Source organism: Gymnodraco acuticeps, unplaced genomic scaffold (genome assembly GCF_902827175.1).
Source record: "Gymnodraco acuticeps unplaced genomic scaffold, fGymAcu1.1, whole genome shotgun sequence".
NCBI classification, from domain to species: domain Eukaryota; kingdom Metazoa; phylum Chordata; class Actinopteri; order Perciformes; family Bathydraconidae; genus Gymnodraco; species Gymnodraco acuticeps.
The window spans coordinates 5705090-5727732 of record NW_022989810.1 but is presented as its reverse complement, the minus strand read 5'-3'; the positions used below and the strand labels follow the sequence as shown (position 1 = coordinate 5727732).

General features: G+C 41.0%; 2 protein-coding genes across 11 annotated transcripts in view; one reads left to right on the top strand and one right to left on the bottom strand.

Moving 5' to 3' along the window:
- LOC117555106 (zinc finger protein 236-like) overlaps window positions 1-4656 on the top strand; it is a 72914-nt gene extending 68258 nt beyond the window's left edge. The window contains 1 exon segment of the mRNA XM_034229836.1: window positions 3713-4656. Coding sequence (XP_034085727.1) covers window positions 3713-3834 — 122 coding nt within the window. The 3' untranslated portion in view covers window positions 3835-4656.
- A 6688-nt stretch (window positions 4657-11344) lies between these two features.
- The window catches only part of mbpb (myelin basic protein b), an 87738-nt gene continuing 76439 nt past the window's right edge, over window positions 11345-22643 (bottom strand). For 3 of the 10 annotated variants that reach the window (XR_004570355.1, XR_004570356.1, XR_004570354.1), the window contains exon 5: window positions 18483-18584. Coding sequence is in view for 7 of the 10 variants with exons in the window: in XM_034229772.1 (XP_034085663.1) it covers window positions 12672-12704; window positions 15692-15775; window positions 17074-17103; window positions 18272-18298; window positions 18483-18584 (276 nt within the window). In the remaining 3 variants the exon portion in view is untranslated. Of the gene's footprint in view, window positions 12705-15533; window positions 15553-15691; window positions 15776-17073; window positions 17104-18271; window positions 18299-18482; window positions 18585-22643 lie in introns of those variants that run through there. The other 7 variants (XM_034229781.1, XM_034229772.1, XM_034229813.1 and 4 more) reach the window with 7 other exon arrangements.

Genomic DNA, 22643 nt, shown 5'->3' with positions numbered 1-22643 from the left:
CTCAGGATGGATAAGCCTTTTATAATGAAGTCCACCTTGTTGTGTTTGTGCAGGTGTTTGTTGAGGTCTCGAGGGGCCATCACACATCCCTCATTACACAGTCCATGCACACGTGTCCCTGAGCACAGTGTTGAACGTTAACTATCTCTCTGTCTTAAGTCTCTTGCTGCTTTTCACTTGATGATCCTTTTCATTATCTGCTGAGAATGCCAGTCACCCACACACTCACCACTAATGTGCATGCACACACACGCTCTCCATCTCGATGATATTGTTGAAAAAGATGATGACATCGACTTTGATCGCCCTGAACGTCTTCCTTTTTGATGTCTGTAGAGGCTAATCATGAATGCAAAATCATTTCTGAGTGCTATGATTCAGGTTTAAGTTACGGCTCTCTAATGGTGCGTCCAACACACTCACACGTATTGTTATTTATTCCATTCTAACACCCAGCCTCGAGGCTGCCAGGCACTTACTGACAATAACCTGAGGAGGAGAAGATCTGTTGTATTTATTCAACACTTCGACAGAGGCTTCCACTCTCCCCCACTGGATTGGAGTACTTAAATTCAAAAAAGGCATGTCTTGAACATCAGCTTCTGTAAAGTCGATGGGAATAATGCCCAGATTTAGAGAGTTTTAGACACTTTTTCAGGGTTTTCTAAAGTCCTGGAAAAAAACAGCACAACCAAGAACTAATTAGAAAATCTTTGCATGATAACACGCTAGATGGAAAATTCTCCACTTTTCTTACAGGTTTTACAGCCAAGTACCTACCTCAGATTAGCATGATTAAACGTATAAAGGGAGGAAAAGTTGGTCATTAATGAAACTGCAGCGACTAAACCGTCTGCATAGTATATTTTTATAGTTTGAACGCTTTTCTTTACCTCAAACAAAAAAATATTCTTACGCACGGCTGAATTGTACAAAAGTCGACAAAAACACTGCAGAGGATTCCTGTTATATTACTAAGATGTAGCACTTTAAAGAGTTCCTATTATGCTTTTATGCTACGTTCACACCGGACGCGATGCGATGTTTGGGGGTGGCGCGATTACATGTAAAGTCAATGCAGAGACGCGGACAGATGCGAATTCGCTCCGACGGCGAGCATGAAGCGGTGGACGCGGCGCGAATCACGCGATTGAACTGTGCCGCGTCAAACGCGAGAGTTCAATTTTTTCAACTCGAGCGTCAAATTCACATGACGCGTTCTCGCGGAAGCCAATCAGCGGTGAGGATCTCAGCCTGCCGTTACTGACGTTCAACCAGAAAACATCAGCCATTAGCTGTTAGCAGTTAGCACACAGAGATCACAGCTCCTCATATCTGTTCAGAAACTGGACAAAAGTTAAACAAGTACAAACCACAGACTGTCTGTGTCATGGCGAATACATTCGCTGGTTTATTTGTCTGTAGGCCGTTGTTATGAGTGTGGAGTGAGCATTGGGTCGACCAGGCTAAGCTAACGTTTATATATATACAACGTTAGCTTAGCCTGGTCGACCCAATCTCCATTCAGAAAACAAGCATTTCAAAAGGTTTTTCGCCTGCCGTCTTGTCTGCAGACTTGTCAAGCATTAATTCATGGTTTTTACTAACCGTTATCAGTATGTTGTTACTTCGGCATCATTTAGAAACGTGTATTACAATTTAATCACGGTAAAATATGTTAATTTTGTTGTAGTTAGCTCCCGAGCCAGCGCGTCTTGTTTGAATGATGCGAGTAAACACAGCTGGCAGCCGCGGTGAAAGCGATTAGAGCGAAGCGAATATTCGCATCGCGTCCGGTGTGAACGTAGCATTATAGGCTTTCCTGGAGGGTGTTCTAAAGGTTCTGGTGCATGTAAATGGTCTGCAAATGGTAGAAATCCCAAAGTTCCCTCCACTGCCTGAAACACATCCATTTTAATCCTTTGTTCACTTCCGTAACATAGTGACATCAAACTTCTATTGGCTAGTGCTCCAACACTTTGTATGTGATACAGTAAGGGGCGGGACATCTCTAAGCGGTTGACCGATCACAACAAAGCCAGCCAGCTATCAGAGCAGACTGGGCTCTGGTTTCAGAGAGAGTATGAGAAAAATAAAGAAGTCTTTGAACATTAAAGCATGGAGACATGTCACTGCAATACAAATATGAACCTCAACATTTGCATAATAAGGCCCCTTTAAGGTTGGACTTTATCTACAATCATAGTCATCTTTCAGATCATGCAATATTCTTCTGTGCAAAAATGTACACAAGCACACACATGCTAAAACTCTAGGGATCGTGGAGGAATTTTTCCTGAGAAACTCAATTATGTTTTGACAGGAATTCCTGGGAAACCAGGATCTAAGAATTCCCTGTAGACTGCTCATGATTCCAGGCCCGTTTGTAATGTAGGATTTAGTAAAAAACATTTAAAGTAATCCTTCACATTTGTTGTATTTGTCTCTACAGTATGTTGCGTGGCTGTTCCGCTTACAGCTATTTCCCACACACTCATGTGCTTGCAACTTAAAGGGGACCTATCATGCAAAATGCACTTTGTGATGTCTTGTATACATAAATATGTGTCCCCGGTGCGTCGGGGAACTCACGCAGCGTCAGAAAATAAAACCCTCTCTCTTTTCCTCCGTACCCAAATCTTTTAAAAACGGGTGTACAACAAGCGGATACAGATTCCATCCGAACTGACGTGAATTTGGCGGCAGACCCACAAAAAGTTTCTATCGGAAACAATGCCTGACGTGTTTTGGACGTCTTTGTTTACATTAGCAAGCCTCGCTAACACTCAGAGCTAAAATGTACTGGATAGCACATGTGTTTTTAAAAAAGCAGGAAATAAAAAAAGGAATTCACCTTGTGATAAACCTGCAAGAGAAAAAACATTTGAGCTCCATACGGTTTCAGAAATAATCTTTGATGTGGTTTAAACAGGATGGCGCTTTATCACAACCGAATTTAACTTTATCTCCGGTAGAATTCTGATCAGGCATTAGCTCCGCCTCCTCTTCTTTATTTATTTCAAGCTAAGGACCCAAAATCTGCATTTCTCTAACAGGGCTTCAAAAGAGGGGTTTGAGCAGTATGAGGCATGGCTACAATGGGTGATCTGTTTGGGATTTTGAAAAAAAAACCTATATGTTTTATATAGGTATGGCCCTAAAATATATGTTTCAAATATAGCATGATAGGTCCACTTTAAAGACGGGTTTCAGATATAAGCAGCAACAGTAGAGGGAGATCATTAAAACACTCCCTCTGTAAAACTCTATTCAGTGCTTGGCCTGGAGCAGCAGAAAAAGATGTCTGAATCTCTCAGCCTTTTCCAAAGTGACTAATCGTGTTTTGTTCTCTCAATATTGTCAACTTAATAAGCACACATTATATTTTAAGCTCACAACGAGCATATTCCACAACTATAACGTCCTATTATGTAGTTTGTGTGTCATTTTCAGAGAACGGAAAATGTGAGAAATTAAAAGAAATGTTGGAAAACGAGGAGGGGGAATTGCTTTCTGAATAATGTTCTCATTTGGGTGACAGCCACTGGCAAATTGAATACAGAATCCGAGCTGCTGCACTGTAAATGCATTTTAATGGAATTGTTCCTTCTGGTTTACTAAGCACTTTTATTACATATCTCAAGGAGTGCACTCTTAGTGCACTCTTAGTGCACCCTTCTCATTCTTCAATTATTCCTCTTCCTCCCTCCAGGTCAGATCCATGATGTGACCCTGGGCGAAGAAGAATCAGCGTCTCAGGTGGAGGTGACGCCCGACCTCGACCTGGAGGTAGTTCCTGAATCATCCGGAGACTGGCACCATGTCTTCCCCTGACAACCCCCCCCCATTCACTGTTCAAACAGAAAAGCCTTGCCAAACATTGTCCTCCTACCAAAAGGCTTATTCGGTTAGAAAAATATTGAAGACTCCACTGTTTACCGTGGTAGCTGCCCCCGTTCTGTTCGTCCAAATTAGCAGTGGAGTGAGGGGAGTCTGGTTCCCTGTGGTGGGCTTAATGACTTTTATCTGTTTTGCTCTGATTGTCATCAATATGATAACCTCCGGAGAGCTTTAGCTCAACAAACAGAGAATTCTCCAGAAGAAGCAGGTCCCTATCGAGCTGACCCTATTGGACGGAGAGGAAACTCGATTCGGAGGAAAAGCTCCACATGGACAATTGTTTTTTTCATTTTGTATGTGCCCACAGGAACAAACAAAGCTACAAACAGCTATGTCTACAAGAATTGTGTCGCTTTTTTTACATATTTGTGCCGTACATATTTATATTTGAAGTAAAAGGTAATTTGCCGTTTGTTACGTCGTTGTTGCACATGTTGGTCGAGGTTCCCTGGATCTTATACGAGGTTTTTTGACTTGATGTCAGTTTGTTGTCTTGTTCATATCTTTACAACTCACAGCACTGATATTTTCTTTTGCTGTTGTTCATTCTGTAAAAAGTGTATTTAGATTGTTTATATTTTTTTGATGAACTGCCATAACATGGAGTGTTTGGAAGTATGTCATTTGAACATAATGTTGCATTTGTATTGAAGCTAAGCCAATGTACAGATGCTTTTTTCCCTTCTTGTTTTTGCAGTTGAATTTTCTATTGTTCATAATAAATTAAGAAGATTAAAGTAATTTTTCTACTAATTTCAACTTGCATTGGTTTTTATTATATTTTATTATATATATATTTTTTTTATTCCAGCCTGGAAGTAAGGAGAAACTGCGACCCTGACTCGGCACATGAAATCACTCTGAAACAGCCTTTCTTTCTCGAGTCGATACTCTCCCTTGCTCAACCATGCTGTAATTGTGTAAAGATATTTTACATAATATAAATAGTATAGTAAGTCTAAAATACGCAAAAAAGTAATTTTATATTATGTCAATATTTTTTGTTAAAACAACATAGTATATAATATGTCGAAAATATGCAAAAAACGACATAGTATTTGTAGCATGTATGGGCCTCGCACGTGGGCAACATATGTAGTATATATTGCTCGTGCAGATTGAATTATTTACGTAGTTAATATAACGTTTAATAAGGTTGGGGCACCACTCTACTAAGAGAGAAAATAGGATAGCATAATCAATTATTGTAGTCTCATAGTCTGAACAGGTGAACAGAGGCTGATTTACTTAACGCACACAACCACATAAACTGGTTCTTTATAAATGAAACATTTATTAATATATTATACTATACTATCTCGTTTTTTTAATATGTTCAACTTACTATACTTCGACATACTATACTTTGTCGCTTTTTGCATATTTTCATATATTAGTAAATATACAAAAAAACAATATATTATAATATGAAGAAAATATGAAAAAAATTACAGTATCGTTTTTTATGTCCTCAAAGTTGTGCATATCAAATACTACAATCTCTCCAAAAATCAACTAAAATGTCAGGTTTTACTGCATAAAAGCCAAAGGGGTGAATACTTTCGCAAGGTATTGTATGGGAGCCTAATACAAATGTGAAGCCCAAACATCTTATATTGATCTTATAACTTTACACAGTAATTCAATCATGTCTCAGTATTAGAACATTGTGATGTTTCTCAAACTGTCTTTTTCATCATGATTTTATTTCAAACCGGAGAGACGTGATGTAAGAATTACATATTTATTGTTTACACGTCATATGAATGAAATGATTGCCATGATAATACAACAGGAGAATGTAATGGTGTTTGGCGATTAGGCCCCGGTTTGCAGGATAATCATTCAGGAGGGAAAGCACCGCTCCGATGAAATCCCCGGGGTCTAGACACTGGTGGTGGTGATGAGTAGGTGAGACCGGTCTGAAGGAGGAAGGTTTAGCTTTGTCCTGAAGGAGACAGGAGGCGAGAGGGGTGGAGGCGGGTTGCGTGTGATCATCTGCAATGACAACTGACAGGGAGGAAGAGCAGGCATTTAAGGCATTTAGCATGTGCAGCGATTGGCTGCTGAGGGGTGACGCCCTCGTATTTCATGAGGGGGGAAGGGAGCCATAGAGTGACGTGTGAGTGACTCGAGTTAGGTCTTCCTTATTGAACTTGCGCTAAAGCTTTCATTTCAAACCGGAGAGACGTGATGTAAGAATTACATATTTATTGTTTACACGTCATATGAATGAAATGATTGCCATGATAATACAACAGGAGAATGTAATGGTGTTTGGCGATTAGGCCCCGGTTTGCAGGATAATCATTCAGGAGGGAAAGCACCGCTCCGATGAAATCCCCAAAACCAGTGAAGTATGAATACTGAGATGAACTGAGTTGCTTACCTTGTGGGGTGACTGGTGATCTGGGAAGGAGAGATAATAGATTAACACGTATATGAGCGACACTGTGCCGGAATCACTGCCGGAGCTTACTGGTCATGCTGAGACTCTGACTGCCGAAATCAGTGCCGGTCTTACCTGAAAACGACCTGCGGGTCGCATGCCTGGCCAGCAGGGCTTGACTACGCCGAGGAGCGAGCGGTTTCGTTTTGTAACGGTGGCCCAACGTCCACGACACCGAAGTGTACGGTAGCCTTCCGCTACGACACCGAAGTGTACGGTGGCCTTCCGCCACGCCTGACTTCGCAGGCTATATATATATATCTTTTTCTTTACTCTTTCTTTCTCTTTCCTTTGTTTTGTAACTGGCACCGAAGTGTACGGTGGCCTTCCGCCACGCCTGACTTCGCAGGCTATATATATATCTTTTTCTTTACTCTTTCTTTCTCTTTCCTTTGTTTTGTAACTGACACCGAAGTGTACGGTGGCCTTCCGCCACGCCTGACTTCGCAGGCTATATATATATATATATATTTTTTTTTTTCTTTCTCTTTCCTTTGTTTTGTAACTGACACCGAAGTGTACGGTGGCCTTCCGCCACGCCTGACTTCGCAGGCTATATATATATATCTTTTTCTTTACTCTTTCTTTATTTCCTTTGTAACTGACACCGGAGTGTACGGTGGCCCGAGTCCACGCGGACTGCAGGAAATACATTTTACACTGATACGTTTGAGCAAGGCCTGGGAATGAAATACCTGTGTGCCGGAGATGAAGCCCGTTACATGTGGTTGCAGCGTGAGACGAGACATTATTCACTGTGGGCGGGGCCCGCGGAATTAGGACAGGAATGCAGTTTTGAATATCGGGAACCTTAGTGAGACATGTATACTTGTGAATGTGTTTGAGCCACCACCAGTTATATGTATAACTACCATAGTTAGGGTCTGAGAGATCTTTGGGAAGCCCGTACGGCGCTGATGTCCGGACGAATGAAGGTTGTGAAGGCGGAGGAGGACCACCGTCCTAGTTGTTGTAGGGATGAGGTAGAGAGACCTTGATTAGCAGCAGAGGTGGCTGCACCTATCCTGAAGGAATGCCCCGGGTATGATATGGGTGATAGGCTGGATTTAGTGAGAACTTGCTTGAGGTAGAAATTGACGGGGCCATGACCCTGCGAACCACTCTCCCTGGAAGAAACCCCCCAAAACCCATGGATGGGCGGCATCCGTGAAGACCTCATTGAGTCAGAGGAACGCACGAGGCCATCGTAAAATAAAGTAATTCCGTTCCAGTGGGCGAGCAGGAGGGACCAGAACTGAAGGTCTGAGCGGCAGCCTTCGTCTAAGAAAACGCAGTCATGGAGGTTGTCGACCGCTGATGCTGCGTCCAGGAGGCGGGAGATGAACGAGCGCCCCTGGGGGATGACGTGCATGGCGAAGTTGAGGTGTACGAGAAGGGAGAGCGACTGTTGTTTTGTGATAACTTGTTGCTCGCAGTATGACTTGGTGATGTCCTGGATGCGCTGTGATTTGTCTGAGGGGAGAGACGCCTTCATGTCTATGGAGTCGAGGATGATGCCTAAGAACTCTAAGCGTGTGACGGGACCTAACGTTTTCTCTTTGGAGAGAGGGACACCTCACTCCTGAAGCAGTGTTTAAGCTTGGCCAGTGAGATCCCTGAGCTGTCCTGTGCGGGTTTATGGGGAGGAAGTCGTCCGGTAGGTGAAGGACGGAGGGGATTCTGACGATGTTCAGCAGGATCCAATAGAGCGCTTCCGAGAAAGAATTGAAGATGCAGGGGCTGCTTCTGCACCCGAAGGTCAGGCGAACGCGAAGATAGAGTTTGGACTCCCACTTAATACCGAACAAGTTCCACTGAGACGGATGAATGGGGATGATTTGAAGGCATCGGTAATGTCCGCTTTGGAGAGCCGAGCGCCGTGCCCTGTGAACTTGATCATCTTTATTGCATTATCCACTGAGGCATGGTGAAGGGAGAACTGATCTGGAGGGATGATGCTATTGACGCTGCAGAATGGGCCGGAGCAGGGAGCGGACAGATCGAAAATCAGCCTTTTATTTACGTGTGGCTATTCCGATGGGATTTGAACGGAACACTGAGAAGGGGGAGGAGCTAAAAGGACCGATTATATATCCTTTGAGAAGTTCTTTGTCGATGAGCTGGGAAACTATGTTGGGTTCTTTAGCGGCTGACTGTAAGTTTCTTGCTACGAAAGTCACTGTGGGAGATGGGAGGACCCCTACCCTGAAGCCTTGGGAGAGCCCTGACGGGAGATAGTCAACAAACACGGAATCTGTAGATAGCGCAGCTGCTAGCTGAGGGATGTTAATGGGAGTGGAGGGGTGATATTCCAGAATATTTTTTTTTTAAGTTATTTATTTATTTGTTGATGTTTCTGGCGCAGAGTCACTGTGACGGCCCGTCCACACGGTGGCGTGCGTTACGCTTCTGCCCATTCACTTTGAATGGGGTGACGTCACTTTTAGTAGAACTGTATTTTGGGAAGCGACGTGGAGCGTTTGCTGGCGTTGCTCGCTTCAAAAAGTTGAGCAATGTTCAACTTTTGGCGCCTCGGCGGAAGCCAATCAAATCCCATTTATGCAAATCTGCCGGTACAAGCGCTAGCCAATCCGCGTGTATGTTGGGAGAGACTACGCAGGTAATTCCTCATATTCGAAAAATGTGAGGGAAAATTCATTATGGCGGTAGTGAATCACCCGGTGCTGTATGATCAGTCTCTGTTCATCTACCGGGATACAAACCAGAGGAGCGAGGCATGGAGGGAGGTGGCAGAGACAGTGGGTGAAACTGGTAGGTTTTCGCCTGTTGGGGATTTTTTATTTATTTTTTCCAGTTTACTTAGTTTTAACATTGCTATTGCTTTGTGTGTCGGGGGCAAGAGATTCATGTGATTGGTTGTTGCTGCTGTGCGGACCAGTAGCGTAGGCAGAAATTTACTTTAGGGTGGGCCTGTAAAAATATAGGGTGGGCCAGATTTTTCTTCTGCGCATCGGAAACTGACCACGATCCCGCCGGTACCGGTGGCAGATTACTTTTAGAATACTTCCTTTCCTCTTCTTTTTCTTCCTGCCTCCTCTTCTTTTTATCTTTTCCCTCTTCTTTTTTCTTTCTCTTTAGAATACTTTCTTTTCCATAACAGATGGGTATATTTTGGTGAACGGGAGACACGTATTTTACTGTTTTAATGGCTTATGAAGAGCACAAACACAACATTTTAGTGTCATTCTGGACAGCTCTCTCTTCTGCACCACACATAAAAAGAAAAACTCACCCAGACTGCATTCTTTGTACTGTCTTAAAACCTTTCCTTGGAAAAGTTTATGCATTGTAAGGTGTCCTTGGGTGCTTTGAAAGGCGCCCCTAAATAGAATACATTATTATTTATTATCTGAAACGATGTAATCACTTTTAAAACTTTTCCCAGTTACTTGCCCCATGCATTCGGCAGCAGCAGGCCATTCAGTTAGATTTGATCCCGTTATGAATGTCATCATTTCGACAATAAATAAATGCTACATAAACGTTATCTTCCACGTTTTATCTAAACATCTCCGTTTCTACCTTCCAATATGTTTTGAAAGAGAACTCTCTCTCTCTCTCTCATCTGCGTGCGGGGCGGGGCCTCACGGACACGCTGCATCTCTCGCTCGCAAATACGCTGCAGCGCTGTGCACACGGTTCTGCCGGTAATGAATATTACATTGTGAGGAAACTTTCCACCAATCATTCCAATAAGTATTCACTTCAGGTTTACGAAAGTAACTGCACTCAGTTTACTCGTTTTTCAAATGTAACGCCAGCTGAATATACTGATTTTTTTTTTCTTTCTTTCTTTTTCTTCCGATTACGTAACACCGTTACATGTATTCCGTTACAACCCAACCCTGTGTAAGGGTCGAGTGCAAACGTTTTCGTTAAAACTAGTACCTGAGTGCAACGGAAGTTGAAGCTCCTGTGGCGGAGTCTTCCAGAGCCTGGAGGCGAGCATCGATAGCTATCGTGGAGCTAGCCAGGGATTGCAGGGAGCCGGCCGCGCTACTCTCCATAGGGGTGTGTGACGCTCCCGGACTGGCGAGCCTGAGAAGGGGTGGATTTTTTGGAGGGGGACGGGATCCTGGAGGGCTCGACTTCCTGCCCTTTTTTACCTCCGCGGCTGCGGCCTCGTCCTGCTCTCTGGGAAGCTGGCTGGAGCTGCTGCCCCGGACTGGGGAGCTACGCTGGAGACCTGGTCCGAGAGCTATCGCCGCTGAGAGAGAGTGAGGACTGGGGCTGTGGGAAAGCCCTGCTGCAGGAGCCGGGCGATGAGGAAGTCTTCCTCTGTTGATAAGCCGCTGTGGGGAGCCGAACCGGGATCGGAGACTTCCAGAGAAGGTTCGTGTTCCGAATTGTCCGAGTTGGACATCTTGAGCTAGTTGTTTCTTACGGTTTTTCTCACGAGAAGCAGTATTGTATTGCAACTACCATTGCGTGTGATCATCTGCAATAACTGACAGGGAGGAAGAGCAGGCATTTAAGGCATTTAGCATGTGCAGCGATTGGCTGCTGAGGGGTGACGCCCTCGTATTTAATGAGGGGGGAAGGGAGCCATAGAGTGACGTGTGAGTGACTCGAGTTAGGTCTTCCTTATTGAACTTGCGCTAAAGCTTTCATTTAAGTTGACCTCCCTGTGCTTAATTAGCAAGGAAGACAGTAATAAAACAAATGTATTTAAAGGGATCGTTGTTTGTGTTTCATTATCAGCTAGCCTTCTTTTTCATTTCCACATGCCATGAAAGTGCATATCCTTTATGTGATTGTACGTCAGCATGCATGGTGCTCCAACTGTTCCAGTCACGAGTCGCTCTCATAGCACTGCAGGAACAATGACCAAATGACTCATGAATTGGGGCTTTGTGAGAGAAACTACATGTGCCTGCTGTGATGCTGAACCAATAATATCATGTTCCTCCCCTTCCGTTTATAAAGCTAATTCCTTTGACCCCATGACTAAACACATACACAACATGAATAACGTTGGTTTTATCATTTTTTTATTCTCAGTTTAGTGGCTGGTCATGTTTAATTACACATACAGTAATGAAGAGGACCTTTACATTCATCCACCACAGGATCCATTCAGACAGAACATTTCATAGCACTCAGGAGGCTCAAGCACACACAGTGGGAGAGATGCTTTACAAGACATATGGACAATGGATGTTCTGAACAGCACAAGTGGTAGAGCTGAGCTTTTATTTCTGAGAAAACTTGCAACTTACACATTCCCAAAAAACACTTTATATTGTGTCACTCCAAAGTTAGTTACAGAGCACCTTTTTGAAATTGTGTTCTTTTATTTTACACAGGAAGGCAACACAGCACATTTTGTTGGTAGTCAGGAGGACAGGCACAAGGGTTTTTGTTGATTTAATTTACAGTTTGAGTGTCAGAAAAAAACAGCGACAACAAAGGAGAGACTAGTCCACACTAAAGCTAAAATAAAAGGTTCTGAATCTGACATCATGCTCTAGCAACAACATCACCTTTCAGAATAAGAGTCTGGCTAGTTGGACATGAAATTGTGGTTATACATGAAGAGGAGAGTTAGTGTATTATTATCTCATGGACTGAAAAAGAAATACATTAGAAATTACTAGTTTTTAACATTTAACCAAAGACAAACATAGATCGACATCACATTTAAGACAGGACACTTAACTACAGCTAAGACACAATGGTTTGAATGAAAACACATGGCTCTCCATGAGAATTGATTAATCAGTTCGGGTTCACAGAAAAGGTTTGAGGGAATGACAGACAGTGTGACGAGACATAAAATCGCTCTTAAAAAAACTAAAACACCCCAGACTTTTCGACAATCAGAAAGCGGCAATAACGGTCAAGTCAGTCGGACTTGCACCGGCCATAATCCTTCAACTGCTCTGGGTTTGCTTCAGTTTATCCACCTTATTTGTTAAAGAAACCATACAAGACGTCCACAATAAACTCAAGCACAAGTATAGAGAGCCATTGCAGATGTGGGGAGGGTCATTCGGGCTGCACATGTGAGCGGGATCAGCAAAAAGTTCACGCTAAGGATGATGACTTCACAGACTCAGCACAACGCATGCAGGGGGGGGGGGGGGTGGGCAACAGATTGTGTCGCTATCTACCAGCCAAAATGGGAAAGGGGGACATGAGATGAGGGGGTTAGCGAATGTTAGAGTGTTATCAGAGGTGGAGGGGAAGGTGAGTTTACGGTGTGACAAGATTTCCTCCTTTTCTTCCTCTTTTCCCCCTCTTTAGTGCCGTGATCTTGAACGTGCCATGCTGCTGTTGGAAGGGGTCCTAGAGGGGGGCTTCAGCGTTTCACTGGAGAAGCACTCCTGCTTCCCTGTTGACACACAAGACATATTTAATTAATATGTGGAAATGAAAGACCCTGGCATTTCAGGACCACTCTGTTTTTAAAAAAAAAGGCTTACCACTAGAACATGTTTGTATGCTCTCATGTTTGTAAAAAAGATGTTTCTAATACTGTCTGCTTTAATATGTATTCATCCTTCGTCTGAAATGCAAACTAATTTTGTCTTAAAAAGTTACTTTTTATTTAGTTTCTTTCATCATTATGACATTCAATCAATCAATCAATGTTTATTTATATAGCCCAATATCACAAATGTTACATTTGTCTCAGTGGACTTTACAGTTTGTACAAAATATCAGTATGACAATACGACACCCTTTTTAACACCATTAAACTTCATAATGTTGTCTTATGAAATCATAATCGTGATTTAAAACTTCTAACTTTGTTAGCATTTCGATGCTTACATCGTTGTTTTTTCTTGGCAGAAATGGGCTTCCAATGTTGCTCATAGGGGAGCTTTATTTTCTATAAAGTCTTTCTTTTCATGTACAGAACAATTGTCCCTAATTTATATGAATTCAATGTTATACATTTTTACCCAAAGTAAAGAGAAGAAGATAATTTGAAAGTTGGCGAGGAAACTCAGTCCATTTCCAATCTGTTTCAACAGATTGTGACTATATTATACTTTTTCCACCCCTCACTTTTATTCACATTGAAAGGAGACAGAAGTAAAGCGGGCTAGAGGCACACAGATTATACAAATGAGTCAAATCTTGATGGATTGCTTCAGGAAGATGAGCCATATTGTGAGATATTGAGACTGAGCCTTTGTTCTAAACTGTTCTATCAGCCATTTCAGATGAAATTCCTAATCTGTCATGAACGACAACAATATCTGAATGTGAAAGCTGAACAATGGGAAGAAACAAAGCATGAAACATTATTTAAAAGTTAACATGGATTTATGCTCACTTCCGTTTGGACTGTATAGCCCTGTTATGTTTGGTAGACGCGGATAGAGTGATGGCACCGTTTCAATGCTAATTAGCTGTATCAGAAAGACTTAAATAACATCCCAGAGTTTAGTGACAACAACTTACCCACTACAGATGAGGATGCAACCCATGGGAAATTAGAATTTCTTGTTCAGCATCAGTAATTGCTAAACTAAGTAATCTAAGGCACATTGAGAGGGTGGCAAATTAAAACGGGCAGAGCATACAATGCAACACTCTTTTTCATGACATAGAAAACAAATCAACTAAGAAGAGGAAAGTCAAGAAGTTGTGCAAACTGCAGTCTGGAGTAAGAGCTGATGAGTGTGTGAGGAACTGGGAGGATGCTAAACGGTATCAGATGGAACTTTCGGAGTGGGAGTTTGAACACCTCATTACACTGAGTCATACAGTACCACCTCTGCTCTGAGTAGGTTTGACATTAATTGTTTGGAGGCTTTTTTGGCCAGCAAAATAGTTTTTTGCGAGAGTGAGAAGTACTTCAGTAAACTGCAAAAAAAATATGTGTACTTCATTTTTTTTGTCCCAATTCTCAATGATTCTAGGGTTTATTTTTCACACACAAGTATGCTTTAAACAGAGAACCCATTATTTCAACACCGCTACAGCTGATGGATGCTAGCCAGTTTACTTTGACTCTCTTATGGTGACATTTGCACACTAGCGAACATTATGTAAGCTAGCATTAGCATACAAAATGATATTAACATATATGTAAAATATCAGAATTCCCAAAGACGTGACTATACAGCATTTATAAGAGCAAAATGGCACACTTTTGGCACAGTTGTTGTCAATGAATATAAGAAAGTATTAACATTTTTGTCAAGGTAACAGTTAGCAAATATAAGTTAAACTTCGGTAAATGGTTATGGATGCTTGAAACATGCAATAACATAGCTGTGATTGTATTTAAGCTCCTTATAGGTTGCCTATTTACATTTTGAACATTGATAAAGACCTGTCGTCTGACGTCTTGAACACACGATGAAGGTAGCATTCATTCTACTTTTGGCTCTGTTTTAACCTCCACCAACTCGGAAAATGTGTGTACCCATTAAATTATTCAGAATGAATGCTGGGCAGTTAGCAAGTGCTGTTGTTGGGGGGAAAGCCTATGCTAAGTGTATACTACTGCTCCAGGAAGATGCTCAAATGCTAGGTAGCACTAAAAGGAAATGCAGAGTTGGGAGTGATACTCGTTAGTCAATATGAGCCTCAAGTTTCACACTAGACAAAGTAATTGTAGGCAATGATATTTTGAAAGTAGTGATTACACCGGCTTTAAATGCAATATGTAGTGTGTAACACATTAATCAGTACCAGGATATTATTAAGTATTAAAATATTGTATTTAGGGATTATTAATAGATATGATGCTGCTATGGATGATAAGGATTGATGGCATTGTTATGTGTGCCTGATTGCAAGATGTATATTCTGCCAGCATTTGTGTGAGTTCTCCAAAGCAATCCTAGAAGTCAGTCATGCTTGATAAGTTATTGGCGATATTGCATAATAATGTTATATTATATAACGCGCAACCATTCCCCCCCCCCCCCCCTGTAAAGCAGATGAAGAATGTTAGCCAAAGCCCCACCGGACGCTCATCACAGCTGGATCTAACATCTTCGGCGTGATTATATCAGAGCGGGCACAAAGCTTGAAGCATGCACAATAATCAATGTCGTCTCTAAAAGCCTCTTATTATTCTGCTGCTGCCGCTGCTGCTGCAGGAGTAATGAGATTAGGATGTCTTCTCAGCATATCAATGTTGAACAAAAGCGAAGTGAGTTAAGCTCAAGTATCTCTCCATGACCAAGAAGTTACTCACTCTGCTGCTGATATCATCACTGAGGCAGAAGGAAGAAAGAGGGGCAAGAAAGTGATTAGGGAAATACAACTTGTTCTATTTGATTTGAGTTCCAGAAGAGAGAAGTAGTGTTAAGAAACCAGTGGGAATGAAAGGTGTTTGACATTCATTTATTTTACCATTTTGAAGATCCTAGTCAGGGTGCCTTTGCCGTCCCCTGCACTGGCCTTCTTGGCTTTAGCAGACTGTGACTTCTGGTCGCCCTGCCAGAGGGAGAGAAGGAAGCAGTGTGTCAAAAGAGTCTTAGAGACGTTCAGCAGGGGATTAACATGGGACTGACCTTTCTACAGCGATCCCCAGATTGTCATTATAGAGAGCAAGGAGACATGAGAAGATCAAATATCAGACCTCTTACTCCAGGGTGTACTCGGGAGTGACGGAGCGGCAGGCTTGACAGAAACCCAGAATATTGGAGGAAACCAGCTATTGATTACGGTGCAATCCAATTTGCCACATTTTTACAGTATATTTTTGTTGCATATCTGGCATCTTTTTACTCAAGGTTTTTGAGTGAATAATGCAGGAGTTGGACAAAAATATCTAGCCCAGCAAACTTTATCAAAAATATAAAAAAGAAAATGTCTCTGCTTGCATTTTTGTTGATAATTTAGAAACCACCAGTGGGTAATTTCATGCATAACCATTGACTTTTTAAATCTGGTTTTAGGTTGATACCCATACAAAAAAAACTCATATTTGACTTGAAACCTATGAATATCTAAATAATAGAAATTGGCACAATTCTATCTTCAAATAGTGGCCTAATTTAAACTATAATATATTCATGGAACTTCTTATCTGCGCCACCAATGTACAAATGAATAAAACTCAAATGCAAAGACAGAGCTGTTGTCTTTTGGGAATGCCAATTTATATGAACTATGGTGCAAAAGTTATTGCTTTTGTATTAGCTTTTGTGAAGGAAGGCTGAAATCAGATATAGACCAAAATAAGAAACAAAAGTCAGACAACTGTGCTATAGCCAAAAGAAAAAGATATACAGATTTTTCCTTTTTACATTTTGTCCTGCCCAAATCATTTCCACACGGTCTCTAGGAGAGTCTCTTTTTCTGAGCATAATCACACTTGCACACACATGCATGAGGGCACTAAATGAAGAGCTGATAACGTTGCCTATTGAAGCACAAGGCAGCCTCCCTTTAGTCAGCCACAGAGGATTTTTTAAAATAAAACTAGGCTAATTAAGAGCCGGACAATGCCTGTTTTTATCAGAAAATATACAATACAAGCACATGATATGATAAGTCAGGCTGCAAAGCTACAAAATGGGTATGGTTTATTTGGAAATGGACTGAAGTCGGAAGGAAATGAGGTCGTTATCGCTGATGTATGGACTGATTACAGCGGCTGAAGTGCTTGATGGAGACTAAATGAGAATAGAGGCACAGGCGTTACACTCGAAGGCTGTTGTTCGAGGGTGACCTCACTTGCCCCCTCGGTTTCATTAGGCATGATATGTGTTTCTTTTTAAAACACCTACCAGGCCCATCTTGGCAACTAGTCCTCTCCACTGGATGTGAAGCAAGAGACAAGAACAAAAGGTAAAAGGGAGAGGAGACAAATAGAAATGAGTGTCTTACTCAGCGCAAAGGCAGGATGGGATGGAGAGGAGGGTCCATCCAGGGGGGGGGGGAGGTCACAGGGTCACAGGGGGGCAGGAGCAGATGAAGAACAAAGGGAATGATGTGGGGGGGAGGAGAGAGGAGCGAGGCTCACATTGAAAGAGCACACATTTAGTGACATTCTGCAGACGTAGCACATAAAGAATGTATTTAATACCAGTCAAAAGTTTTAAATGCATTGTGTTCAAACATTCGGGTTAAATGTAAATGTTTGAATTTGAATGGTATTTGCATTCGTCAAACTTTATCCAAATGTGTTATTTTGTTTGCACATTTACAGTAAATGGGTTTCAAATAAAAAGTCTCATTACTTAATAATATACTCAAATCACAGTTACTGTCCTAGACCTGCAATATGATAATAATTAGACTTGTAGTCCTATATCCAAACATAATTTAGCATGGAATAGGATATGTTGCTGTTCAAAGAAATTAAGGAGTTTCAGTGCTATAAATGCTTAACTATATAAGGTTTATAAAAAATAAATTAAATAAAAATGTAGACATTTTAACTTTCTATAACACAAAATCCTGGAATTTCAGATTACACTATGTAAATTTGAGAAACCGGCTCGAGATACACTTTTTGTTATATTCCATGGAATGCTCTTAACATCCCGATAGCAATGAATATCTTAAGTGCTTTGAAAAAAAATACATACAAAAACGTCATCTGTGGAAGCCGTAGTACTGTAAAAAGCACGACCAATCATCTGAGCCGGCCCGGCTAAAATAACTGGATGGCCTACCTGCCTGTCAGCCTTCCATCTGTGCACAAACTTATCTCGTGCCCTCATTGGTAATGTGCGCGTTCGTGTGTGTTGGAGGAGGGGCTCTGTAAGGAAGTGGCAGATTTTTTCCGGCTGTGTATTTTCAAATTCTAGCGATCTCGAGCTGGTTTCTCCAAAATTACCTACCCCACCTTTAAGCTAAAAATCCTTGACTTTTGTTCCTTTACACATTTAATGTTAGTATTGAAAATACTGGTCTTCTATATTTTTGTTAGCCTAATTCACGTGTAAGAGAACATCTGGACTTCAATAGTAGCAGACTCACCCTAGACTTGGGAGGGGCAGGGGACACCTGAGAGGAGTTAACCACAGGGAGGAAAGAGATTTGACAGAGTTTGACATAGATCAGAGAAAGTGAAGAAACAAACATGGAGGGAGCAAAGGAGAGACTGGAGGGGGGGGGGGGGGTAGAGACACTGCAGATGCAGACTCCTCCTGTGAAAGCTATAGTGTATTATGTCTTGTATATTACTTACGATCGTGCGGAAGAAGCTGACCACAGCGTTCTCTGGTCCGCGCTTACGTGGGGCGGCGGCGGCTTTCTGAGGGGCTGGAGAGAGGGCTCCTCGGAAAGATCCCTGGGAAGGGGGAGGGGAAGAAACAACAGCCCATACGTGTTAATGCTAAGCTTAAGATAGCATCTGAATTCTTTAGAAATGAGTTTTTCCGCTTGTAAGAATAAATGCATCAAATAATACAGAAATGTGTGAAGGTCATCCTGTTGCTTGTCTAACTTACCGGTTCAAATATGATATCAAAATGATTCACTTTTAATAGAATTGTTGACAATTGTAGCTGGGTCACTTACCTGGAATATTAATAATCAGAGTTGAATAATGAATCTGTAGCTTATGTAACAGCTTCATAGTTATATTTAATTCATTTGGCCTACTATCACTCATGAAAGTTGATGCCAGTGTTGGCACAGAATAACATTTCTTTCCCCCTATAAACTCTGCAGTCAGTAGTGGCTGCTCAGGTGCAGATTTTTTTTGAAATGTGTCTGACTACTCTAAGTGGAAAGTCTGACTTCCATCCTGCTTCAGATATTTATTGAATTGGAAGCATTAACAGTAGCCTCACGTCCCAGACCACTCACATTTCACTCATCCCTAACCGGTAAAAACCTTTGGCCATGAGTCGTTGAAAACTAATTAAAATAAAAATGAGCAGTTGAGTTGTTGACAATGAACAAATCAATGCAGTTCATCAAAGAAAGACTTGACAAAGTGTGTGTGTTTCAAAAGGTAATTATCCTATACAAAAATTGCCTAGAAGTACAATATTATTCAAATGATTCGCTTAAAAAACCAAGGCAAACCCTTTTCAAATTAAAGAAGCTAGAGATCCTGACTGACTTATTATTGTACTGCAAAAGCCACAGATACAGGATATATATATATATATATATATATATATATATATATATATTTTGTTAACAGCATTTGATGTATTTTTTTTCTCATACTGATATTCTGAACAATCTGTGCTATTGTATTAGCTGTAAAGTGTCTAAATGCTATTTTTATTATATGTACAGCACTTTGGCTCGACCAAAAATCGTTTATAAATGTGTTATATAAATAAATCTTGATTTGATTTGATATTAATTGCTTTCCGGATGTAAAAAGTATTTTAGCAAATACAACCAAATTAATTCTAAAACACATCATGCGACCCGACCACGGATAAGCGGGAGAAGATGGATGGATGGACACATCATGCCACCCCAGAATCCCTTATTAACTTACTTTAGCACTGACATTAAAAAGGTGAAAAGTGTAATTATTTGAATACTGCAACCTCAACCTGCAGCCACTTAGTAACAGGAAATGGTGTTAGCTATTATGGTTTTAATCCATTATCTCACACCAAAGAACCTTAAGCTTACTAAAAAAGGGAAATGTACCCAATATGATAGATATGGTGTTGTCACCTTTACTGTCTTTTATGGGTTTTGTGAAAATGGACCACCGTGTAGGAGAGGAAAAGATACCCTTTTTATTTGACCTCATTTTGTGCATTTCAGCTCTACGACTACCACTGTGCGTCAACAGTGACCCTGTGATGTCCCGTTGAATAGGTGCGTGTCTCTGAGTGTGTTCTTGAATCTGTCATGATGTAAGTGATGGGAAACGGAGGCAGAAATGAGAAGGAGGGGAGAAAAATAGAGCAGCATTTGTGGTCGCTGTCGTGCCTTTGTTTGGGAAAAGGACACGAGAAAAGGAAAAGGTTTAGATCAAATAACGCTGGATGAATTCTGCTGGTACTGACTCAATTACCGCCAGTTGTCCCTTTGATGTGAGTGAGTCCCTCTGTAGGCTATGTTTCTCTTTTCATGTCGTGTTAAAAAAAGCTTCCTCTATCTTTATATTTTCCATTTCAAATAGCGTAAAAAAAGAGAGCTATCTCTTGTGTAACTGAACTCATGAGGTCATTTCCTGTGTCCTAATGCAAATATGGTTTCCATTAGCTCCTGGAATTCTGTAAATGATGATTTTCAAATCTTGAGCAGTGACACAGAGGCTTCTTTCAAGCCTGAGCTGTTATCAAATGTTTCTGTTCCTAAAGCAAAAGTTGTTCAGCTCTTTAACTTCCTCTCAAACTCTCACTGCAGGGTCTTTAAAAAACCAGAGGATCTCAATCAATGATCTTAGTTTGATGTCTGAGTTCAGATACAGTGTGCGTGTGCATGTGCGTGCTCTCACACTCCTGATGAATTAGAGCTTGTGTATTTTATGGAAATACACTTGTTTTGATGAAGCTATTAAACTAGGAAAAGGAGAACTTAGCTTAAAAGTAAGACAGAGCACCAAGGTAAAACAAATCTAACAGTATTACCCATGCCCATGCCATTACCCATCTTTGTAACGCTGTACTTTAGCAAAGCGGTGCTTTAAGCTACATGCTAACGCTAACATAGCAACATGCTTACAATGTGTCTAAATGTTTAGGTTTAAATTAGCACTAAGCACACGCTAAATCTGAGTCAGTTTTGTTGGTATGTTGTCATAAAACAACACAGAAAACTAGACAAATTAAAGTGATCACCCTCTGGGGACCATGAATATTTGTATACAAATCCATCCGAATGCCTCCATTTGTTGTTGAGATATGTTAGTCTGAATCAAGAAGTTCCAACTGATGAATATTGCTATCACTACAGCCATAAAGTTCGCAGAATAATATTACAAGTTTTAATTAATCTAAAAGATATTTATCAGTGACAGGCTGGCGGTTTTCCCTGGTTCCAGACTTAATGCTAAACTAACCTAAACATCTCTGCTCTCCAGCTTCGAAATAACCGCATATAAAGCAATAAAGAAGTATCCAGGGTCTGATCTTAGAAATACAACTAATAAGTGTGTTTCCTAAAATTACTTTAATTATTATGATGTCTCAAATGCTTAAGCTGTCATATTATGTTTCTTCAAGTGACATGGTTGGGTGAAATAAGGGAAAGTGAGAAATCCTGATTCAGAACACAGGAAGAGCTGCACATTATTCATGTGCTGGGGCTCATCCCAAAGGACTGGTTAATGATCACAACTATCTCCTCTGAGGTTAGAGGTCACAGCCTGGCCAGGGATCTGCGTTATTATGGATGATGTTTAATAATTCATCCTCAGAGGACAAGGCTGAAGATCATTTCTCTCAAGATATTTAAAAAATAGTCCCAACAAGCGTCAATAGGAGACTGGGAAGATTTGCGAGGAGATTTTGTAGCTAAACACTAGAAATCTGCACCCTGTAGCACTGAAAGAGAGGAAAGGTTTCTGAAATTCTGGAAATGTCAATACACAAACAGCTGCAGCTCGCTGTTCCCCTCCGAATCAGGTCCTGAGTCTTGAAAGATTAAAAAGGAGGCTGATTGAGCCATAATTGTGAGGAAAATTGTGGGGGAAAAAATACATTTTCTTAGGGAGCGTCAACAAATATATTATGGGAGAGCAGAGTTTAGGGAAGGGGAGGATTATGTTATATTTTGGGAAAGGGAAAGTAGTATGGCAATTGCTAATTCCACTTATATTAGAATAAACAAATATAACGTTTATATTGTACTATTTTGTTGTGCTTCTATCGTGGTAGCTGAACTCTTTATTTTGAAGGATTTGTTGGGAGTCAATTGTCCCTTTTTTCAAGTCAAGGAGAAGGTCCAAACATATATAATAATGTCCTATTATATTGCTCAGCCAACCTCCCCTGAAAAAACTTTCGTCAAGTCCTTTAAAGCCTAATTGCATCTTGTTTGCTTTGCAGCACATAACCCAATTTAAAAATGAAATACTTGAGCAGTATTTGTGCGTACATTTCTTTAACTCTGAGGCTATATCCACAAAGTTTCTGTCATGTATGACTGATAAGGCAGGCCTGGTTTTAATATTCAGGGTTAATCATTTGCAGCCGTCTTTTTTACATCAAATACAATTGTATCCCAGACTGTTTTTCATTTTGCAACAATTTTCTTTGCCGGGCTGACTTTGTTCTGGGTTAATCTGACGAAGATGCATAAACACATTTGTTATGCTTAAATAGAAATAAAAATAAGCCTGTGTCGACTGAACTTCTGATGTTTTTGCTTTTGTAATCCAATTGAACATGCTGCTGCTTTTTCAATTCACATATTCCAGGAAACA